The sequence below is a fragment of the Bos indicus genome, chromosome 23 (genome assembly GCF_029378745.1).
Source record: "Bos indicus isolate NIAB-ARS_2022 breed Sahiwal x Tharparkar chromosome 23, NIAB-ARS_B.indTharparkar_mat_pri_1.0, whole genome shotgun sequence".
NCBI classification, from domain to species: domain Eukaryota; kingdom Metazoa; phylum Chordata; class Mammalia; order Artiodactyla; family Bovidae; genus Bos; species Bos indicus.
In genome coordinates, this window is record NC_091782.1 from 32,753,675 (window position 1) to 32,773,023 (window position 19,349).

At 40.5% G+C, this 19,349-nt stretch overlaps 2 protein-coding genes and 1 pseudogene across 2 annotated transcripts; 1 reads left to right on the top strand and 2 right to left on the bottom strand.

Moving 5' to 3' along the window:
* The first annotated feature begins 1,113 nt into the window (after positions 1–1,113).
* LOC109576623 (putative olfactory receptor 2B8) lies at positions 1,114–2,061 on the top strand. The gene has a single exon (XM_019985283.2). The coding sequence runs from the start codon at positions 1,123–1,125 to the stop codon at positions 2,059–2,061; it is 939 nt and encodes a 312-aa protein (XP_019840842.1). The 5' UTR covers positions 1,114–1,122.
* Positions 2,062–11,188: 9,127 nt separating this feature from the next.
* On the bottom strand, positions 11,189–12,133 carry LOC109576533 (olfactory receptor 2G6-like). The gene has a single exon (XM_019985170.2). It carries the CDS (start codon positions 12,131–12,133, stop codon positions 11,189–11,191), a length of 945 nt encoding a protein of 314 aa, XP_019840729.2.
* Positions 12,134–17,011: 4,878 nt separating this feature from the next.
* On the bottom strand, positions 17,012–18,898 carry LOC139178849 (BOLA class I histocompatibility antigen, alpha chain BL3-6-like; annotated as a pseudogene).
* Positions 18,899–19,349: the final 451 nt, after the last annotated feature.

Here is a 19,349-nt window from a genome sequence, read left to right on the forward strand (position 1 = left end):
AGGAATTCCAGGCTTTTAGTTGCTGATAATACGTGAAAATGAAATCAACAGAAAGAAGAGGTAAATGATGATCACTGGGTTTTGAACTTCTGCTGTGAACTATTTTTGTTATTTAGTCACTATGTCATGTCTGAGTCTTTATGACTCCATGGACTGTAGCCCACCAGTTTCTCTGTACTAGAGTGGGTTGCCATTTTCTTCTCCAGTGTATCTTCCCAATGCAGGGACTGAGCCCACATTTCCTGTATCTCCTGCATTAGCAGGCAGGTTCTTTACTGGTGAGTCATCAGGAAAGCCCATGAACTGACTATGCACAGTGAATAAAGTTTTGGAGTTCTTGTTAAATTGGTGTAGTAATTTTAGTTATCTCAAGGGCAAGCGTTAAGCACTGTAATTGAATGGTAATATTTTCAAACTCTCAACAGTTTATTTTTTACTACTATACAGAAAGATTGGAGTATAGCATTCACAAATATAACGTATTAGGAGTAGAGAGACAACAATTCTGCCAAAATGTTTGCATGCAGCACTCTTAGTGATACTTCAAATGTAATATAATCTTTGTATAAGTACATTCTAGCTTATACTATTCTATATCTGAATGCATTTTAGAGATTTTTTGTATTATTCAATTACATGTGAGATATATACACATACAGTTATGTAGAATAATGAAAAACATATTTAAAATAAACTTTCTCCCTCTGTCTACATCTTTCTTACTCTTTCTAATCATTCTGCCTTGATTTTTCCTTACTTCCAATTTCTCTAAAATGTATATATATAATGATTGTACTTCAATCCTATTAATCTCAATCTGAAAGACATATTATATCTATGATTGATGCAAACCAAGTTTCATTATTTGATCTTAGTATTTTATTTATTATTTTCTTGTATTAAATATCAATATATAACTTTTTGTGAATAGTATAGAACTAATTGAGTTAATATATATCAATTTCAATGGGTACATGATTTATTCAAATAGTTGTATATAAAATCCTGTGGCCATGCCTTTGAACATGATAGATTTTCCTCTTCAACACTGCTCTTTCTTGGAAAATACCTTTTATAAATTGCTAAATGCCTGGTTTGACAGGAGCCTTGTGCCAGCAAAGGATGGAACAGAAAAATGGGAGTTCTTTCACTGGGTTTATCCTACTAGGTTTCTCTGACAGGCCTCAACTTGAGCTCGTCCTCTTGGTAATTCTTTTGATTTTCTACATCTTCACTTTGCTGGGAAACACAACCATCATTGCATTGTCCTACTTGGACCCACGTCTTCACACCCCGATGTACTTTTTCCTCTCTAACCTGAGTTTTTTGGACATGTGCTACACCACCAGCATTGTTCCCCAGTTCTTGGTTAATCTCAGTGGAGCAGACAAATCCATCTCCTTTGGTGGTTGTGTAGTTCAAATGTTCATCTCACTGGGTTTGGGATGTACAGAATGTATTCTCCTAGGAGTTATGGCAATTGACCGCTATGCAGCTGTTTGCAGGCCCCTTCACTATACAGTAATCATGCACCCTCGTCTGTGTGCCTTGATGGCTTCTGCTTCATGGATCATTGGTTTTGCCAATTCCTTGTTACAGACAGTGCTCATCTTCCTTTTACCACTTTGTGGGAGAAATAAATTAGACCATTTCCTTTGCGAGATCCCTCCTTTTCTCAAACTTGCCTGTGTTGACACCACCATGAATGTGTATATGACCTTTTTTGGCAGTGTCATCACTCTTCTCACACCTGTTTCATTAATCATGTTCTCCTATGGTCGGATTGTCAGGGCCGTGTTAAGAATAAAGTCCACTGCAGGGCAGAGAAAAGCATTTGGCACGTGTGGATCCCACCTCACGGTGGTCTCCCTGTTCTTTGGCACAGCCATCTCTGTGTATTTTCAGCCCAGTAGCAGCGACTCCCAGGATCAGGAAAAGTTCATGTCTCTCTTCTACACTGTCATTATCCCCATGACCAACCCCCTCATATATACGCTGAGGAACAGGGATGTGAAGGGAGCGATGAAGAAGGTGCTTTGGAAGGACTCTGACTCCAGATGATGGGTGAGGAGGACAGTTTAATGGAAGGACTTTGAACGCCAGAACTATTCAGAGATATATGTATGCCCCATGAGTTATCTAAAATTTCCTTTGGCAACTCTGCAGGGAATTTGTCTCTTTCATTCCCGTTGAAAAGTGAATGTTCGGATTCTAAGTTCATGTATGCATTTCAACTTCCAGAGATGCTGTTTCAATGTTCTGGCAGCATCTGCTTTGTAGTTACTGTTTTAACAGCTCCAAGGATTTTTATTTGCACTCTCATTTGGGTACATTGTTCCACATCTATTTGCAAAAAGACATGCGTTTATATTATATGAAGCCAAAATAAGAACATAAAACCACTGAAACACTGTAAGGAATATTATTAGTAATATTTTCTAGGAGTTACTAGAAAATAACATTCATTCGTTTATTTGGATCATGCCTCTACTGAAATTCCATGGTTTGATGATTTGATCAGACGTTTTTCACTGATGTAGGTGGAGCACTTGTGGGGAAAATAAAGTTGAATCTCAAAGAAAATCTTGCTGCATTAATTTTGGCAAAGCCATTCAGACATCAGGTGCAACTGTAACCTCAGCAGTGCGGCCGCCATATTGTGTAGGATCACTTCAGAGATGGCCGTGCCTAGGAAATGGCACCCCACTCCAGTACTCTTGCCTGGAAAATCCCATGGACAGAGGAGCCTGGTGGGCTGCTGTCTACGGGGTCGCACAGAGTCGGACACGACTGAAGCGACTTAGCAGCAGCAGCAGCACCAGCAGCAGTAGGACTCACTGAGCGAAGGGTATGATGCACTGCTGGCAGACCACTGGTACCCCTTCGTTGGTAAGAACACCAGGTAGTTCTTACATGTATTTTTGTATACAGCAGGAGAAAAACACTGATGTGAGGTACAAAGTTGGTTATTTTAATTTTGTGAACCACGCAGTTCCTCTCTAAAATGAGATTTTTAAATGAGGAAATTTTAAGGGCATTATATCTGAGCAGCATATGACCCAAGTTCTACTGCATATTCTACACATTTTACCTCCTGTGATGCAGCAAAAGTTTCAAAGGGTAAAATATGTTTAAATTTTTCTCGTCATGCCATTTTATAAACTCTTTGATTTAGGCATCAATTGGTTAAGACCTTAGAATCTCTCCTCTGCCAAACGTCCCGTGTAATTCGGATTTAGTGAAGTATAAAACTATTGGAAATGGCCCCTGATTCCCAGGAAATCCCATGTTTTGTGGAGATGTCCTCAGACTCATCAGAAGGAAATTGAAAAAACAAATATTGTGTCTATTAATTTAAAAATACAAGACTAAGCTTTAGTAATAGCTGTCTAATTGTGAAATAACTGTCACAGAGTTCTGAATTATGAGTAACAAAACAAACATTCCAGAAAAAAATTTTAGGTCTTAGATCCCCACTCAAGTGCAATTTACAGCATAAATTTATTTTCAGGTATAGATTCTGTTTTTTGGTGTCAGTTAAATATCATGAACAGTGTATTTTTCTCTGGAGGTTAGAGCATTGATTGTGCTATCATCACAGAAATATTTATGATTTTTGGTAGATTTCCCCAGCATGTACCACTAGGCAAGTAAGTGCATTTGTGTCTCTTAGTGGAGACAAAAGCATGACAACTATCACACAGTTCCCTCTCCTAGCAGCTAACCATCCTCTTGGTCTTGAACCCTCTCGGCCAGTTTGCCTGAGAAGTGGTCTTGCAAGCTGGATATGGCAGTGTGGGTAAATTATATACAGGGTCAAGATTTTATCTATATTTGTAACAGCACCACACTCTTCACCCTTGAATTAAACACTTGTAAAACCAAGGATTTTGACCCCACAGTAATGCTGAACATATACCTGATAACAAGCAGTTTGGAGTGCTCTGTACTCTGAATGGTGAGAAATTTCCCCCTCTCATATTACTCAATCAGTTCTTGATAGTTATGCCCAAATAGTCACTTACAAATCCCTCAATGATACTTTCTTTGGTGCAGAAACCCTCAAGGTCACATAAAGTCACAAAGCCTATTTTCCCGAGTGAGCAGCTACTTGTCTGCTCCTAAGGACTGCCACCAAACAGATTTATTTGTTTTAAGCAAATGCCTGAGTGTCATTTGGATGTGTATATTACTTTAGAATAACTTACAGATAATACAGGTATCTAGATCTCAGGCTAAAATAATTTAAAAAAATCATTTAAAAGATACCACATACTCAAAGCTCAGTTCTATTTTGTAAATTTTTCAAATGATATCTACCTTTTCAAGCTGTCCCTCTTTAGTTCCCAGAACAGAGATTGAACCCATGGCCCCTGCAGTAGAAGCATGGAGCCTATACCCTGGAACGCTAGGGCATTCCCTTCTTTTGAATTCTTAATATCCGTGAAATGGCTGCAGTGGGTGTATCCAGGCCTTGGCTAAATTATTTGATCCCATCTGGAGTTCAGAACTGTCAATACGCCCAAGAGCAAGTCATAATCTTTCATCATTTTTGCCTTCTGAGGAACACAAGATGAACACAGTGTGCTCAGGTAAGGTGTCACCTTGGAAGCCTGAAGTGTCAGTCAGACTCCCATGAAGCACAGTTCTTAACCAGCACCAGACTGACAAACAATTAGAAAATAATACAAAACAAGAGCAACAACATGTGCAATGTCTGTGAGGCCCCAAACCAGTCAGACACTGCTTCCTGAACTTAGGTTTTTAAAATGGAATACATAAAATAAATGAGGGACTCTCACTTGTTTATCTTGTATCGTACAAATCAGAAAAGGAAGGCTTGAGAGTTTCTCACCTGATATGTGTCCTCACCTTTGTAGTCGTGTTCTGGCTTTTAGGAGTTTTATTCATCAGAACAACTGTAGTCTGTATACTGTAGGTTTATCACATTCTAAATAGACCCTATCCACCCTGCTAAAAACATTAGTAGAATGGTAATCAGCATATAGTGACCCCTGTAATATCCTCATTTATCTCCTAGTCAGTAGATTTCAGTGTTAACTGTTTGCCCAGGGTTCTGCTCTAACCAGGGTCACTGAGGACGGAAGAACAGATTATAGTTCTCTGTCAACTCTTTCCTCTGTAGGTGTGCTCTTTTCTGATGCCTGTTTGTATTATGACTGAGAGCTTCTTCCGTCTTTTCAGTATTGTAGCATAGTTCAAACTTGATATGGCAGACTCGGAACCACAGTGTATGGAAATGTCTTGTTAATGTGGTTTCCTGGAAAGGGGTGCTCTGTGTAAATGCAGAAATGAGAAGTTGTATGTCTCCTGAATCAGAGGGTTCAGGGGAAGGTGTCCCTGAGGCAGCTATAGGGATTGGGTGTTCATGCTCCTTTTAAACAATCTGTTCTACTGATTTATATTATTTGGTGGACTCTTTTAACCATTTTGTAGTGAATTAAATCCACAATGTATTTAGAAGCTGCAAGTTCTTCTATTTAGGTGACCATTTTTGAGGGTAATTTTAACCTCTTTTGAGAGTGAAACTCTTCAGTTGTGAAAAGTGAAAGTCACTCTGTCGTGTCCAACTCTTTGTGACCTGATGGAGTGTAGCCCATGAGGCTCCTCTGTCCATGGCATTCCCCAGGCAAGAATACTGGAGTGGGATAACATTTCCTTCTTCAGGGATCTTCCTGACCCAGGGATCTTCCTCGGGGGTTGAACCTGGGTATCTTGCATTGCAAGCAGATACTTTACCCTCTGAGCCACCAGGGAAGCTGTTGCTTATACCTGTGGCTTTAGTCTCACTGAAGCATCCTAGGCATTTCCAGTGATTAGGTTATTGGGGATACTCAGGATCAATGCAATGTCACTGTTAGTTGTCAAAACCTTTCTCAGGAGCCCAGTCCTGATTTTGTGTTAGCCGGTCACAAGTAGTGCTTAGTAAATATTTTTCAGTCCTTATTTCTTGCATTTGAGGATTGTTCAATAGTCTCCCAAGATTCTCTTTGGAAAGTTTCTTAATGATGCATCCACTCAATGAGAATTCTGTTTGGTTTAATATAAATAAAGGGAGCACCATAGTCATCAATGTGTCATTGTTATCATGAGATCAACCTCTCTCAATTTACTCCCCATCTTGGAAAAAGCCTCCAGTACTTCCCAAAGAATATTTCTCCTCATATTCCTCCCCAGCATGTTCTATTTTGGTTTCTATTTGGCTTTAAATAACACACATTACTAAGTGATTACACACAGCTGGATGTGAACATCCACAAACACGCACTCTGTATGCAACCACTTTTAGATCGATCTCTTGACTCTTTCCTGAGGATGAACAGTAGAAGGAAATGTTTTCTTTAGCTTATATCACTTAGAAGATACAGTTTTATATATGGTGTAATTTCAGTGTTTTCAGAAATAAGGACAAATACACACAAGTCAATGTGGTAATTTTTTATTCCTGCAAGTCACATTAAAAAGAAAATTGATAGAATTTGCTGCACTAAGGAGCTTCATGGAAGAGATCATGCTCCTTTTGCTGTTATGATGGATACACAAAATGTTAAACTTTTAGAAGTGCCATTCTTTCAGGCTCTGGATTGAAATTGGGAGCACAAAGAGAAGACAGTCTTTGTACATAAATAAAGTTAGAGTATTTTCATTTATTAACTACGTAGAAATTTTTGTCTTAATCAATAGTGAAAATCTGAGTTAAGAGAGAAAAAATAAGTAGGATGAAAGAAATGAATAATAACTCTTATTTTCATTTATTTTGTTCTATATCTAATGAGAGACAAATTGAGCAAGTCTAAAGAGTACAAAGTGTGATTTGATATACCTATATATGGTACAGTGATTACTATTTAGTGTTAGCTATGATCTTTATCTTGTCAAATATTTATTCCCCTTAAAAATTTTTTAAAAGTTTATTTTTTTGACTCCTCAGAAGCTAATTTTTGGCTGGAAGTTTGTACCTTTTTGCTAATATCTCTCCATTACTTCTATCTCTTTGCCTCTGGTAACCACCATTCTTTCCTCTGTTTGTAACAAGTTCAGTTTTTCTGATGCCACATGTATGTGAGATTATACAGTATTTGTCTTTCTCTTCTGACATTTCACTAAGTATAATGCTCTCAAGGTCCATCCATGTTGTTGCAAAGGGCAGTATTTCATTCTTGCTCATTAATGAATAATATTCCTTTGGATATGCGTAGAACTTTTTCTTTAGCCATTCACCTCTTTGGTCACCTATTTTTTTTCTGTATCTTGTCTTTTGTGAAAAATGAGGCCATTGAACATGGGAGTGCAGATAGTGATTTCATTTTATTTGGTGTACCTAGAATTTGGATGGCTGGATAACATGGAAGTTCTATCTTTAGTTTTTTTGGTATCTTCATATTATCTTTCATAGTGGCTTACCAACTTACATTCGCATTAACAGTACAAGGTGTTCTTTTTCCAACTTCACCAACTGTTGTTATCCTTTATCTTTTTAATGATAGCTATTCTTTTACTTTCTTCCAGCCTCATTGAGGAATAATATTTTCTTCTAGAAGTTGTATGACTTTATGTCCTTTATACAGTATTGCATAAGTTTGAGATGTATAGAATAGTAATTTAAGTTTGAGATGTATAGAATAGTGATTTGAGTTACATACATCATGAAATGATGAACACAATGTGTGTGTGTGTATATATTGTTTTTCAGATTCTTAACCTTTATCAGGTACAAAAATAGTTACAGAATATTGGCTATAGTTTCCTCAGCTGTACAGTAGGTCCTTGTTCTATTCAGCCTTTATCTTGTTCTCTTCTAGAGATACAAGAGATACAATCTTCTCCTGGGTTTTGACAGAAAGTCTCAGGGGTCTTATTTTCTCAGCCTTGAAAGACTGTTGTAGATTAAGTTCTGCCCTTCAAAGACATCTAGATTAGCTATTTAGCCTCTGCTTCATGAAGCTTCAAAATTTGGCAACTGCCTTACGGAAGAGGACTATGTGTTAGAGAAAGGACCCCTTACCCTAGTGAGTTTTTAACAACAGACTGGTTCCAGTTAGGAAAAAGAGTATGTCAAGGCTGTATATTGTCATCCTGCTTATTTAACATATGCAGAGTACATCATGAGAAACGCTGGGCTGCAAGAAGCACAAGCGGGAATCAAGATTGATGGGAGAAATATCAATAACCTCAGATATGCAGATGACACCACCCTTATGGCAGAAAGTGAAGAGGAACTAAAAAGCCTCTTGATGAAAGTGAAAGAGGAGAGTAAAAAAGTTGGTTTAAAGCTCAACATTCAGAAAACGAAGATCATGGCATCTGGTCCCATCACTTCATGGGAAATAGATGGGGAAACAGTGGAAACAGTGTTGGACTTTATTTTTTTGGGCTCCAAAATCACTGCAGATGGTGATTGAAGCCATGAAATTAAAAGACGCTTACTCCCTGGAAGGAAAGTTATGACCAACCTAGATAGCATATTGAAAAGCACAGACATTACTTTGCCAACAAAGTTCCGTTTAGTCAAGGCTATGGTTTTTCCAGTAGTCATGTATGGATGTGAGAGTTGGACTGTGAAGAAAGCTGAACGCCAAAGAATTGATGCTTTTGAACTGTGGTGTTGGAGAAGACTCTTGAGAGTCTCTTGGACTGCAAGGAGATCCAACCAGTCTGATTCTAAAGGAGATCGGTCCTGGGTGTTCTTTGGAAGGAATGATGCTAAAGCTGAAACTCCAGTACTTTGGCCACCTCATGTGAAGAGTTGACTCATTGGAAAAGACTGTGATGCTGGGAGGGATTGGGGGCAGGAGGATAATGGGACGACAGAGGATGAGATGGCTGGATGGCATCACCAACTCGATGGACCTGAGTTTGAGTGAACTCCGGGAGTTGGTGATGGACAGGGAGGCCTGGCGTGCTGTGATTCATGGGGTTGCAAAGAGTCGGACATGACTGAGCGACTGCACTGAAATGAACTGAAGCACAATGGAGTTGCAGGATAGATTGTTCCATATTTTTTAAACTTTGTTCTGACTTTCTGGCTTCCCAGGGAGCCCACTGGAAATAGAAATGTCCACTGGAAACATCTGGCCACATAGTTAAGTCTCTTTAAGTTTTCAGCTTGTCACTTTAGCCTTACATGAGTGTTTGGCTTTTCATGTTTTCGTGGCAAAATCCCTCTCTATGGGCCATGCTCAATCCTCATCTGACAATCAAGCTCATCAAATGCTCTATGAGGAAAAAAAAGGCAGTTTCCCTTCAGCTCACCTCAGTGTTCAGTGTTTTCTGTTATTCATGTCTACATCACCCTCATCACCTCACAACTTTCTAATGGCTTCAGAAATATGGTTGCCTTTCCAAGTACAATTAATTTGGCCTTTCCAAGTACAATTGTTCGTCAGTATTGGCCAGGGGTTGTTTCAGGCACTTCCTCCCACCCACTTCTATACCAGAAAAGCTGGATGCTCAAATCCTTTATGGAGAATGACAGATCAAATGGATCCATGTTTGGTTGAGTCTGTGGCTAAGGAGGAGTGACTGGACTTGCAGTGGGAACTTTGGTCAGTTGTAACCTAATGCACCTTATTGGTAAATGAAATTCACAAATGGCTACTTTGAATGAAATGATATATTTTCAGCATTTATTTGCTGAAAAGGAAAAATGTAAGCATCTAGATGATTATAGAGTATGGAACTTTTGTGCCAGAAAATGATTATGTTATCAGTGAGTCTAGCTGTGATGGTTTGAAAGAAAACTCCAAGGGGTTGATATAAAAAAATCATATCTTCTGTATTACAAAAAATATAATCAGAAATCACTCATATTCAGTACAAGCAGAGAAAAGTATAGTACAGACCTCAACAATTCAGCAATCTATTTTCACTTAAATAAAGAAAAATCCTTGTTCTATTATTTCATTAGCAGAATAATACCTGAAAAACTATCCAATTTACCATATTAAATAAGAAATATTTAAGAAGAACATATTTGCACAAAGGCACATTGAGCTTACCAGACAATTATTTCTGTTTTTTATATTGTTTTATAAATTCCCTTCAGTATCTGCCCTCTTATCATATGCTATTAAATACTGAAAAGTACTAAAATCTCTGGTAAATGAAAATATTTTTGGCTACTAGTAAATTATGCATTTTTGTATGCTACATTATACAAATAGAAATATACAAATATTCACAATACACGTCTTTTTCAGTCAAGATAAACTTAATTCAAGGCAATATAATTCCCAGTAGTAGAATTTTCATCTGAAAATTATCAGTATGATTTTTGTCTCAAGACCTGGTCACTAAGTATCTACATGGAATGAAGAGACCAGGGAGACTCACAGGACACATGAACTTGAATTGAGATCTTCATTAAATTGAAGTCTTCAAGACAAGGTTCATCTGAGTTGTCCAGAAATTGCTAATATCTAAACACTTTAAATCTATTAAAGATGGTCAATGGATAGAAGAAACTTAGATCACTGAGAAGATAAACCCAAATTTTATGTGAAAGTAACAAAAATACTTAGTGTGATCATTTAAAATCAAAGTATTCTGCTAATATCTGGTTTATTTAAAACTTTTAAGAAGTAAATGATTTGAAGTCCAGCATCCATACAGAAAGTGCAAGTACTTTAAGTTTCAGGTTTTATGAATTTTCACAGATTGAATACTTTATATCACCAACATCCAGATCAAGAATCACAACCTGACCAGAACTCCAGAATGCCCCTCCCCCACATATCTTCCAAGGGAGAACTCCCAGTCCCCAGGGGAACCACTCTTCTGACTTTCAATACCAGAGATTCGTTGGGTTGAATTTTATGTAAATGGAATCATACAGTAGGAATTATTTTGTATCTAGTTTGCTCACTGTAAGTCATGTTTGTAGGAATCATTCATGTATTCGTATGTGTAGTTATTGTTCATTCCCATTATTGTGTAGTACATGATATACCATAGTTTATTTTTAGAATATCTTATTTAACATATATTCTCCCTAGCAAAAGGTTTAGCTCAATGGTTTAGCCTCTGTCTCACTGATACATCTCAAGTACCCAGAACACTGTCTTGCACATGGTTGGTGCTTTATAAGGATGTGTTGGATTAAATTAACTAGTTTTTAGTCACTCAGGAGTGTTCCATTGCAGAACTTCCTGGGCCTGCAAGCACTGCTTTAACTCTGCCTCAAGTCTAGGATTCTCCTCATTTGTCTCCTTAGTGCCCCTTTGACTTCCTTGTTTCTCAAAGTGTAAATCAGGGGATTAAGCAGGGGAGTCACCAGAGTATAGAACAGTGCAATGCTTTTGTTCACATCCTGTGAATAGCTGGAAGGAGGCTGAAGGTACATGGAGATGAGCGTCCCAAAGAAAATAATCACTACCATTAGGTGAGAACCACAGGTTCCAAAAGCCTTCTGTCTCCCTTGGGCTGACTTTATCTTCAGGACTGTATGGGTAATGTGACCGTAGGATACTAAGATGAGTGACAGGGGCACCACCAAGAAGAAGGTACTGACAGCAAAGACTTCAGCCTCATTGACAGAGGTGTTGGTGCAGGCCAGTTTCAGCATCACTGGAACTTCACAGAAGAAATGGTCCACTTGGTTTTTACCACAGAGGGGAAGAGTCATGGTCAGTGCTGTCTGGACTACAGAACTGCCAAAGCCTGTAAGCCAAGCAGTTACAACCAGCTGCAAGCAAAGCTGGGGATGCACGATCACCATGTAGTGGAGGGGACGGCACACAGCTACATAGCGGTCATAGGCCATGACAGACAGGAGGACACACTCTACTCCCCCGAGTCCCAAGGCAATGAAGAGCTGGGCCACACAGCCGCCATAGGTGATGGTCTTGTCCTTCCCCTTAAAGTTGGCCAGGGTCTGAGGGACAGTGCAAGTAGTCAAACAAAGATCCATAAAAGAGAGGTTGGAGAGGAAGAAGTACATAGGGGTGTGGAGGTGAGGATCCATGGTTGACAAAAGCATAATGGCGCCATTGCCTAAACAGCTCAAGGAGTAGATGATCAGGATGACCGCAAAGAGAGCCGTTTCCAGCTGGGGCTGGTTGGAGAAGCCCAGGAGAATGAATCCAGAGAAAGCGCTGTCGTTAGCTCTTTCCATTGTACTCCGCTTGTTGGAGTTAAGAGAACTCCATACTGTTAAGCTGTTTGTTTAATCCACGTCTTTCCCCCTGAGTAAGTAGAGTTTGTGAGGAAGCTTGAGGCCTTTTCACAGTTACTCTTTTGTTGACAAACAAGGGGGTGCTAGAGAGTTATATGTAAGAGTACCTTCTGTGTTTCAGGCACTGACCGAAGCACTTTCTATGCAATTTGTCACAACAACTCTGTGAGCTTGGCATTATCATGATTTCTGCTAAATATGTGAAGGAACTGAGGGTTAAAGAGGTGCAGTGATTTTATCAGAGTGATGTACTTAGTAAATCACAGAGGCAGGATTCCAACAGACTCTAAAATATGAGTTCTTAACTGCTGGGGATACTGTCTTTATGATGTATGAACTACAAAGATAACTCGAGTTTCTCAAAAATTAAATCTAGATGTTCGAAATAAGTTACAAATATGTACTGCCTTAGTCCTTCTCTGGACGATTGAAATATTTAGACTGGCTTTCTTGCTTCTGCTTTGTGTAGAGAAAAATATTTCTCTCTGAAAATGCTCAGATAATAAAATTTACTATGAACAATTTTATTGAAATGGGAACAATATATTTTAATAAGTAAAGTCATGGAGCCTTTGATATGGAGTCTGTAATCATGTCTATTGATTGGAAAACTTTTATTGGAAGTGATTTAGAATTCACTGTCCATACTGTATGTTCCAGAGGACTAAGCCTGAGAAACTCTCATTGTTACCACTTTCAGTGAAAACTCAGCAAAGCACCAATGAGTTTTTGTTTTCTTTCCTTATGTCTTTTAAAATTGCTTAATATGATAGAGCAAATACTCTGTTTCAACCTTTCGTGTTCACTTCCTATAAATTCAGACCTCACATTAATCATTCTCTTTTTCATAAAAATCATCTGGTCTCATTTTAGAGATCAACCTCTGTCTGTCTGTATGTCTCTCTTTTTCATAGACACACACACCACACACAAACCACGAGACGATATTAATAGTATATAATACCTATGAGGAGAAATATCTCATAATAGTACCATAGCCTGGAAAAGAATTTAGTATGTATAGTAGATTCACAAAATAATTTTGTCAAAGAAATGATAATATGGAAGAAGTTTCAAAACTGTAAGGGTTTTAGAAATGGAATTTAGGGGTTATAGCCTTCTTGAATATTGTGAAAAGAATTATCCTTCCTAAAAGAATTGCCTCACTTCCCTTCTCGAAAACTTCGAGTGGTTTTCAAGTGCCTTCAACTCAAATTCCAAATTCCTCACTATGGCATACAGGAGCCTTCATAATCCTTTTCTTACCTTTCTAGTATTTTCTCTTGCTATGCTCAATTTCCCATCTTTAGAATTTTTTTTAAAAATTTATTTATTCATTTCACTTATTGTTGGCTGTGGTGGGTCTTCACTGATGTGTTGGGGCTTTCTCCATTTGTAGTGCATGGGTTTCTCTTTTTGTGGAGCACGGTGTCTGGGGCATGCAGTCTTCATTAGTTGCGATGCATGGGCTCGATAAGAGTGGTTCCTGGGCTCTAGAGCACAGGCTCAGTAGTTATGGTGCACGAACTTCGTTGCTCTGAGGCATGTGGGATCTTCTTGGATCACAATCGAACCCATGTCTTCTTCCCTGACAGACGGATTCTTATTCACTGAGCCACCAGGGAAACCCTCTTATCCTTAGAATTTCCCAACATTAATACCCGAATGTTCATGTCTGTCTGGTTTTTCTCATTTTCAATTTCTCTGACACCACAACTAATACTCCCCTCAAGATATTGTCTATTGCATTGTCCTTCATTTCGTCTTCAGATCACTCATTACTATCCAGAGTTTTCCTTGTTTCTTAAAAAAAAAAATCTTATTTCTTTTCTAATCTGCCTCAGTATAATGACAGATTTATAGATCCGGAAATTTGTCTTAACAAAATCATTATATGTGTAGAACAGTGCCTGACATACAGGAAACAATCAAGATGTATTGTAATGTGTGCAATTGAACAGTTGAATCAACATGTAATGTATGAATACATTAATATATTTAAAGACTTAGGTAATTTTTTCTTATAGAAATATGTGTCCTCAGTGTTTATTTCATAGTGATTTTTATTCCAGGCTATGTGGCCATTGAGATTATGTATAAAATGTGTAATAAATATATAAAATATATGCTATGTAAATATAGTATATAGAAATCTCTCTGAATATAAACATTTATGTATTTATTGTTTTGGTTTAAAGACCCTTTTGTGTTTGTAAGATACTTTGGCAATCCCATGGACTGAATCTTTTTTGCCTTTGTGTATGGAAATCCAGTTTTATAAATGTAGACTTCTATTTGCCTCTGGAGAGAGACTGGTTTTGGGGTAGAATGAGATGCACGCCAGAGGATGCCAGACAACACCATCTCTGATTCTATTACTGATTCTTCACCAGCCCCACTGTCTTGTGTCTTAGCCAAAGGGATAGAGAGTCTGGTGGCAGAAGCTAAAGATAGTGGAGGGCCTCTCTTGGGCTATTTTTTCAGTGATTAGTAACAAAACTCAAGGGAAGAGAGAGGTATTCTACACGGAGATAGGCAAAGTGGAGAGAGGCACAGGTGCTTTAAACTCCAGAGAACACAGAGCTCATGCAAGAACTTCCTGGGAACTGCCAGAAACAGTTCCTTTTGGCCAGACTACAGGGCTTGTTGTTGTTGTTTAGTCATTAAGTCGTGTCTGACTCTTCTGTGACCCTGTGAACTGTACCTGCCAGGCTCCTCTGTCCATGGGATTTCCCAGGCAAGAATGCTGGAGTGGGTTCACCATTTCCTTCTCCAGACGATCTTCCTACCCAGGAACTGAACCCTTGTCTACTGCATTGGCAGGTGGATTCTTTAACATTGAGTCACCTGAGAAGCCCTAGGTGGGGTTGAAATAGTAAATAAAATAGTAGATAAAACAACAGCCTGTTGTTTATTATCACTCTTGGGCCTATGGGCTGATACAGTCTCAGGAAACACAGGCTGGAGTTGTGTCATGCCACTTGGCATTGCTCTTGCCACATAGGGGGACATTCAGAAATGTTTGCTGAAAAAGTGTTCTCTGACACCTGTGGAGACTTTAGCATTTCACCATGGGATATCAAGTGGGCAAAGATGGAGGGGAAGGCAGGCTCTGAGCTTTGCAAGAAGCAGAAGGAAGAAAATTAAGAAAAGTCCTTCTTGGGAGGTTTCTTCTCTCTGTACTTTCCCTCAGCTCTACATCTGGCTGGCACAACAGAAATCTCTGCTTTTATTATTTGCCACCGTTTCTATCTAGAGTTCCCAGAAAGTTCTCACATGAATTCTGTTCCTGGTGAGCAGAACCCTCTATTTTCTTCCCCTTCTCATCTAAGTTGCTCATCACTACTGTTCTGCCAGTTCCTGCTTTGACAAAGTGATGCTATGTCGTGCACCAGTGGTCTCAGAGCTGCCAATGTGACTAATGTTGATGCAGCCCTGAGTTTTCTGGGTCCCAAAATGCCAATGACTTTCACCACTTTGCACTTAAAGTGTAGAAGGCCTCTCTACCTTAAAGTAGCTACTTCTAGTGTGTAGATCTTTCTCTTCTACTTAAAGAGAAATGTCCAAGAGAAAGTGGCTCCTGTGATTATCTCCATCCTTTCATCAAAGACTCTGCCCTTTCACTCAGGGGTCTTTGAAGGGTGGTGGGGATGGCCAGGTGAAGTATGGCTGGCTCTTGAGCAGAGGATATATTAAAATTTAGAATTTAAGCTACTGCCAGTTCATGCTGTATGGACTGAATAACAAAGGAAACCTGCCTGCAGAGAGAGAAGTAAAAAGTAGATTTGAGAAAAAGGAAGAGAGTCACACAGTGCTCATCTTCAAGTTTGACTCATTTCTTAACCAGGTAAAGGTCATTGTACTTACCAGATGCTCATATCAGAATGAAAGTGTCTTCTGGGAAGAGCCTTTGGCTTCCAAGTCAGCCTCCAGCATAATGGGAAAAATAAAAGAAAGAGAATGTTGCCTTTGCCTCCAGATGTACAAGGATGAAGAAGGAAATGGCAACCCAGTATTCATGCCTGGAAAATCCCATGGACCAAGGTGTCTGGTGGGCTACAATCCATGGGGTCGCAAAGAGTCGGACATGACTGAGCGACTTCTGTGTTCTGTGTACAAGGATGAGAGATGGAATGATTCTTGTGGAGGGTATGTCTGGCTTTGTGAGAACTGGAGTGACCACAGGACTTCCTTACATTGAAATATACAGCTTCTTTGTAGCCTCTGGGAACCCAGTCTCCTTCAACTCCAGTAATAGTTACTTATCCCTATGTGGGTTTCCTAGTATCAACCCTGGGGATAATGTACCTGATAGACAATTCTCCAGGAGATTCAGGGAATTATAAGATGTGGAAGTTGTTAATAGGCTTTCCGAAAGGGTATTAGAAAATCCTTCCCCTAACAGCGCCTGAGACAACAAATATCAAAGATTTGGTTCAGTTCAGTTCAGTTGCTGAGTCGTGTCTAACTCTTTGCAACCCCAGGGACTGAAGCACGCCAGGCCTCCCTGTCCATTGCCAACTCCCGAAGTTTACTCAAATTCATGTCCACCGAGTCAGTGATGCCATCCAACCATCTCATGCTCTGTTGTCCCCTTCTCCTCTTGCCTCAATCTTTCCCAGAACCAGGGTCTTTTCAAATGAGTCAGTTCTTCACATCAGGTGGCCAAAGTATTGGAGTTTCAGCTTTAGCGTCAGATCTTCCAATGAATATTCAGGACTGATTTCCTTTATTGGACTAGTTGGATGTCTTTGCAGTCCAAGGAGTCTTAAGAGTCTCCTCCAACACCACAGCTCAAAAGCATCAGTTCTTCAGCACTCAGCTTTCTTTATAGTCCAACTCTCCAGTTACTACAATTTCCATGACCACGAGTAGAACCAGACTAACAATGACGTCTGTGTTGGGGACGGAGGGCCGAGAAGGTACTGTGGAGGAAAGAGAAGGGGCCCAGACTTCAGGTTTGAGTCCTGACCTTGCTGAAGGGGTCCAGAAAGGCTCCAGCTTTATCTGAGAAGAAGCTCCACCCCAGCATCCTCCCTACCCCATCTCAGCGTGAGGGTCTCCTGAAGCCCCTTGCACTGCACATTGCACGTGTATCTCTGCTCCTCTTCAGAAGGGACCACTAGGGCTGCGCACTTCTGGAAGGTTCCATTCCCCGAAGGCCTGGTCTCTACAAGCTCCATGTCCTGGGTCTGGTCCTCCATGTCACGCTGCCAGGTCAGTGAGATCTCTTCAGGGTAGAAGCCCAGGGCCCAGAACCTCAGGGGGACCTCATGGCCAGAGATGGGGTTATGGGTCACATGTGTCTTTGGAAGGTCTATGGAGGATGAATCAGAAAATTCCCATTTAGTGTTACCTCCATGGGTCCCTGAAGCAGCATCCTGTGACAATCCTGAGAATAAACAGGACAGAGGGTTTGAAAAGAAGCAGCACAAACACCAGACACCAGCCTGAGCTCGGAGGTCTGGGCATGTTCCTGAGTCCTTGGAAAGTTCTGGAGTCAGGGTGAGAGCCAAGGTAGGAGGCACTATGTAAGGGAATGAATACAGAGTAATGCTCCTGACTTGGGTGGAGGCCGAATGACTCAGAAAAGCTGGAGTCAGGCCTCCAAACATGTTCTCAGGGTGAGACCTGGCCCTGAGAGACAGTCATGGTTCACAAGATGGCACCCAGGGTGAAGAGGCACCGCTGACCAGTTATCTCAGGGATAGGTTCCTGCTTCTTCCCCAAGGAGACTGGATTCCTTAATTGTCTTTCAGAGAAGTGGGGCCACTGGCGAGTCACTCTCTTGTACAGAATATGAAAACCTGGGAGGATTCCTCCCTCTCCTTACAGGAACTGGGGCACTGTTTCCACATTGACCTCACTTTCTTCTCTTCGTGGGAAGCCAGGTCCAGCCCTAGGGGGGACCAGGGAGGCCCCACGCCCCTCGTACCTGTGCGCAGCAGTGTGTCCTTCCCGTTCTCCAGGTGTCTGTGGACCCACACCCCCGCAGTCCCCCTCCAGATAGTTCCTACTGTTCCCCGAAGCACCACCCTGCTCAAGCTTGAGCTTGGGGATCTGAGCCTCTGCATGTGCTGTGGTCCAAAAGCACAGGTCCTCATTCCGGGCAAGGTGATTGTTGTTGTCATAGGCAATCTACCAGAACCCAAGGCAATAACTTTTCAAATATGCAATTATACCTCTTTCAGGAGAAGATGGAGATGGGTGTTTCTGTCTGTTCCCTCAACATTGAGCCCTGGGTGGGTGGGTGCAGGTAGCCAGTTACAGGCTGTTTCTTTTTTGCTACTCTCCTGTTGGACCCAGAAACGCAAGCCACTGAACCAGGTGATCAAGGAGTGTGCCCTCTGGCAGCAGCCACAAAACCTGGGCAGCCATATGTGTGCACAAATTCTTTGCACAGAGACACCAGTGATCTGGGGTGGGACAGAGGGAGAGCATGATGATGGCACCTGATGGCTTCTCAGGAGTTTGGCGAAGATTGCAGTTGACCCCTAGATATGTGTTAGAAGTCTTAGCTTTTAAGATAAGGAAATAGGCTTCTTTTAGGGACAAGCTGGAGGTTTCAGTCTGTGTCTGTATGCTGTGCCCTGGAGAGATAGCCACAGTGAGTCTGGGTGAGCCTGTTTCTTAGTTCATTATAGCTTCACGGATTTCATGCACACAAACTTCATTGATTTTCAGAGGTATGTTTTGGAGGCCCATGTCTCAGGTGTAAGTCTTCAAACTGAGGGTCCCAGACATGAAACACTTTGTTTCTCAGGGAGAAATTGTTGGTGCTGATTGCAGCCATGAAATTAAGACACTTACTCCATGGAAGGAAAGTTATGACCAACCTAGACAGCATATTAAAAAGCAGAGACAGTACTTTGTCAACAAAGGTCTGTCTAGTCAAGGCTATGGTTTTTCCAGTGGTTATGTATGCATGTGAGAGTTGGACTATAAAGAAAGCTGAGAGCTGAAGAATTGATGCTTTTGGACTGTGATGTTTAAGAAGACTCCTGAGAGTCCCTTGGACTGCAAGGAGATCCAACCAGTTCATCCTAAAGGGGATCAGTCCTGGGTGTTCATTGGAAGGACTGATGTTGAACCTGAAACTACAGTACTTTGGCCACCTGATGTGAAGTACTGATTCATTTGAAAAGACCCTGATGTT

Bases quoted from the DNA above. Each gene is read 5' to 3' on its own strand.
- LOC109576623 (XM_019985283.2), top strand. From the start codon at position 1,123: ATGGAACAGAAAAATGGGAGTTCTTTCACTGGGTTTATCCTACTAGGT.
- LOC109576533 (XM_019985170.2), bottom strand. From the start codon at position 12,133: ATGGAAAGAGCTAACGACAGCGCTTTCTCTGGATTCATTCTCCTGGGC.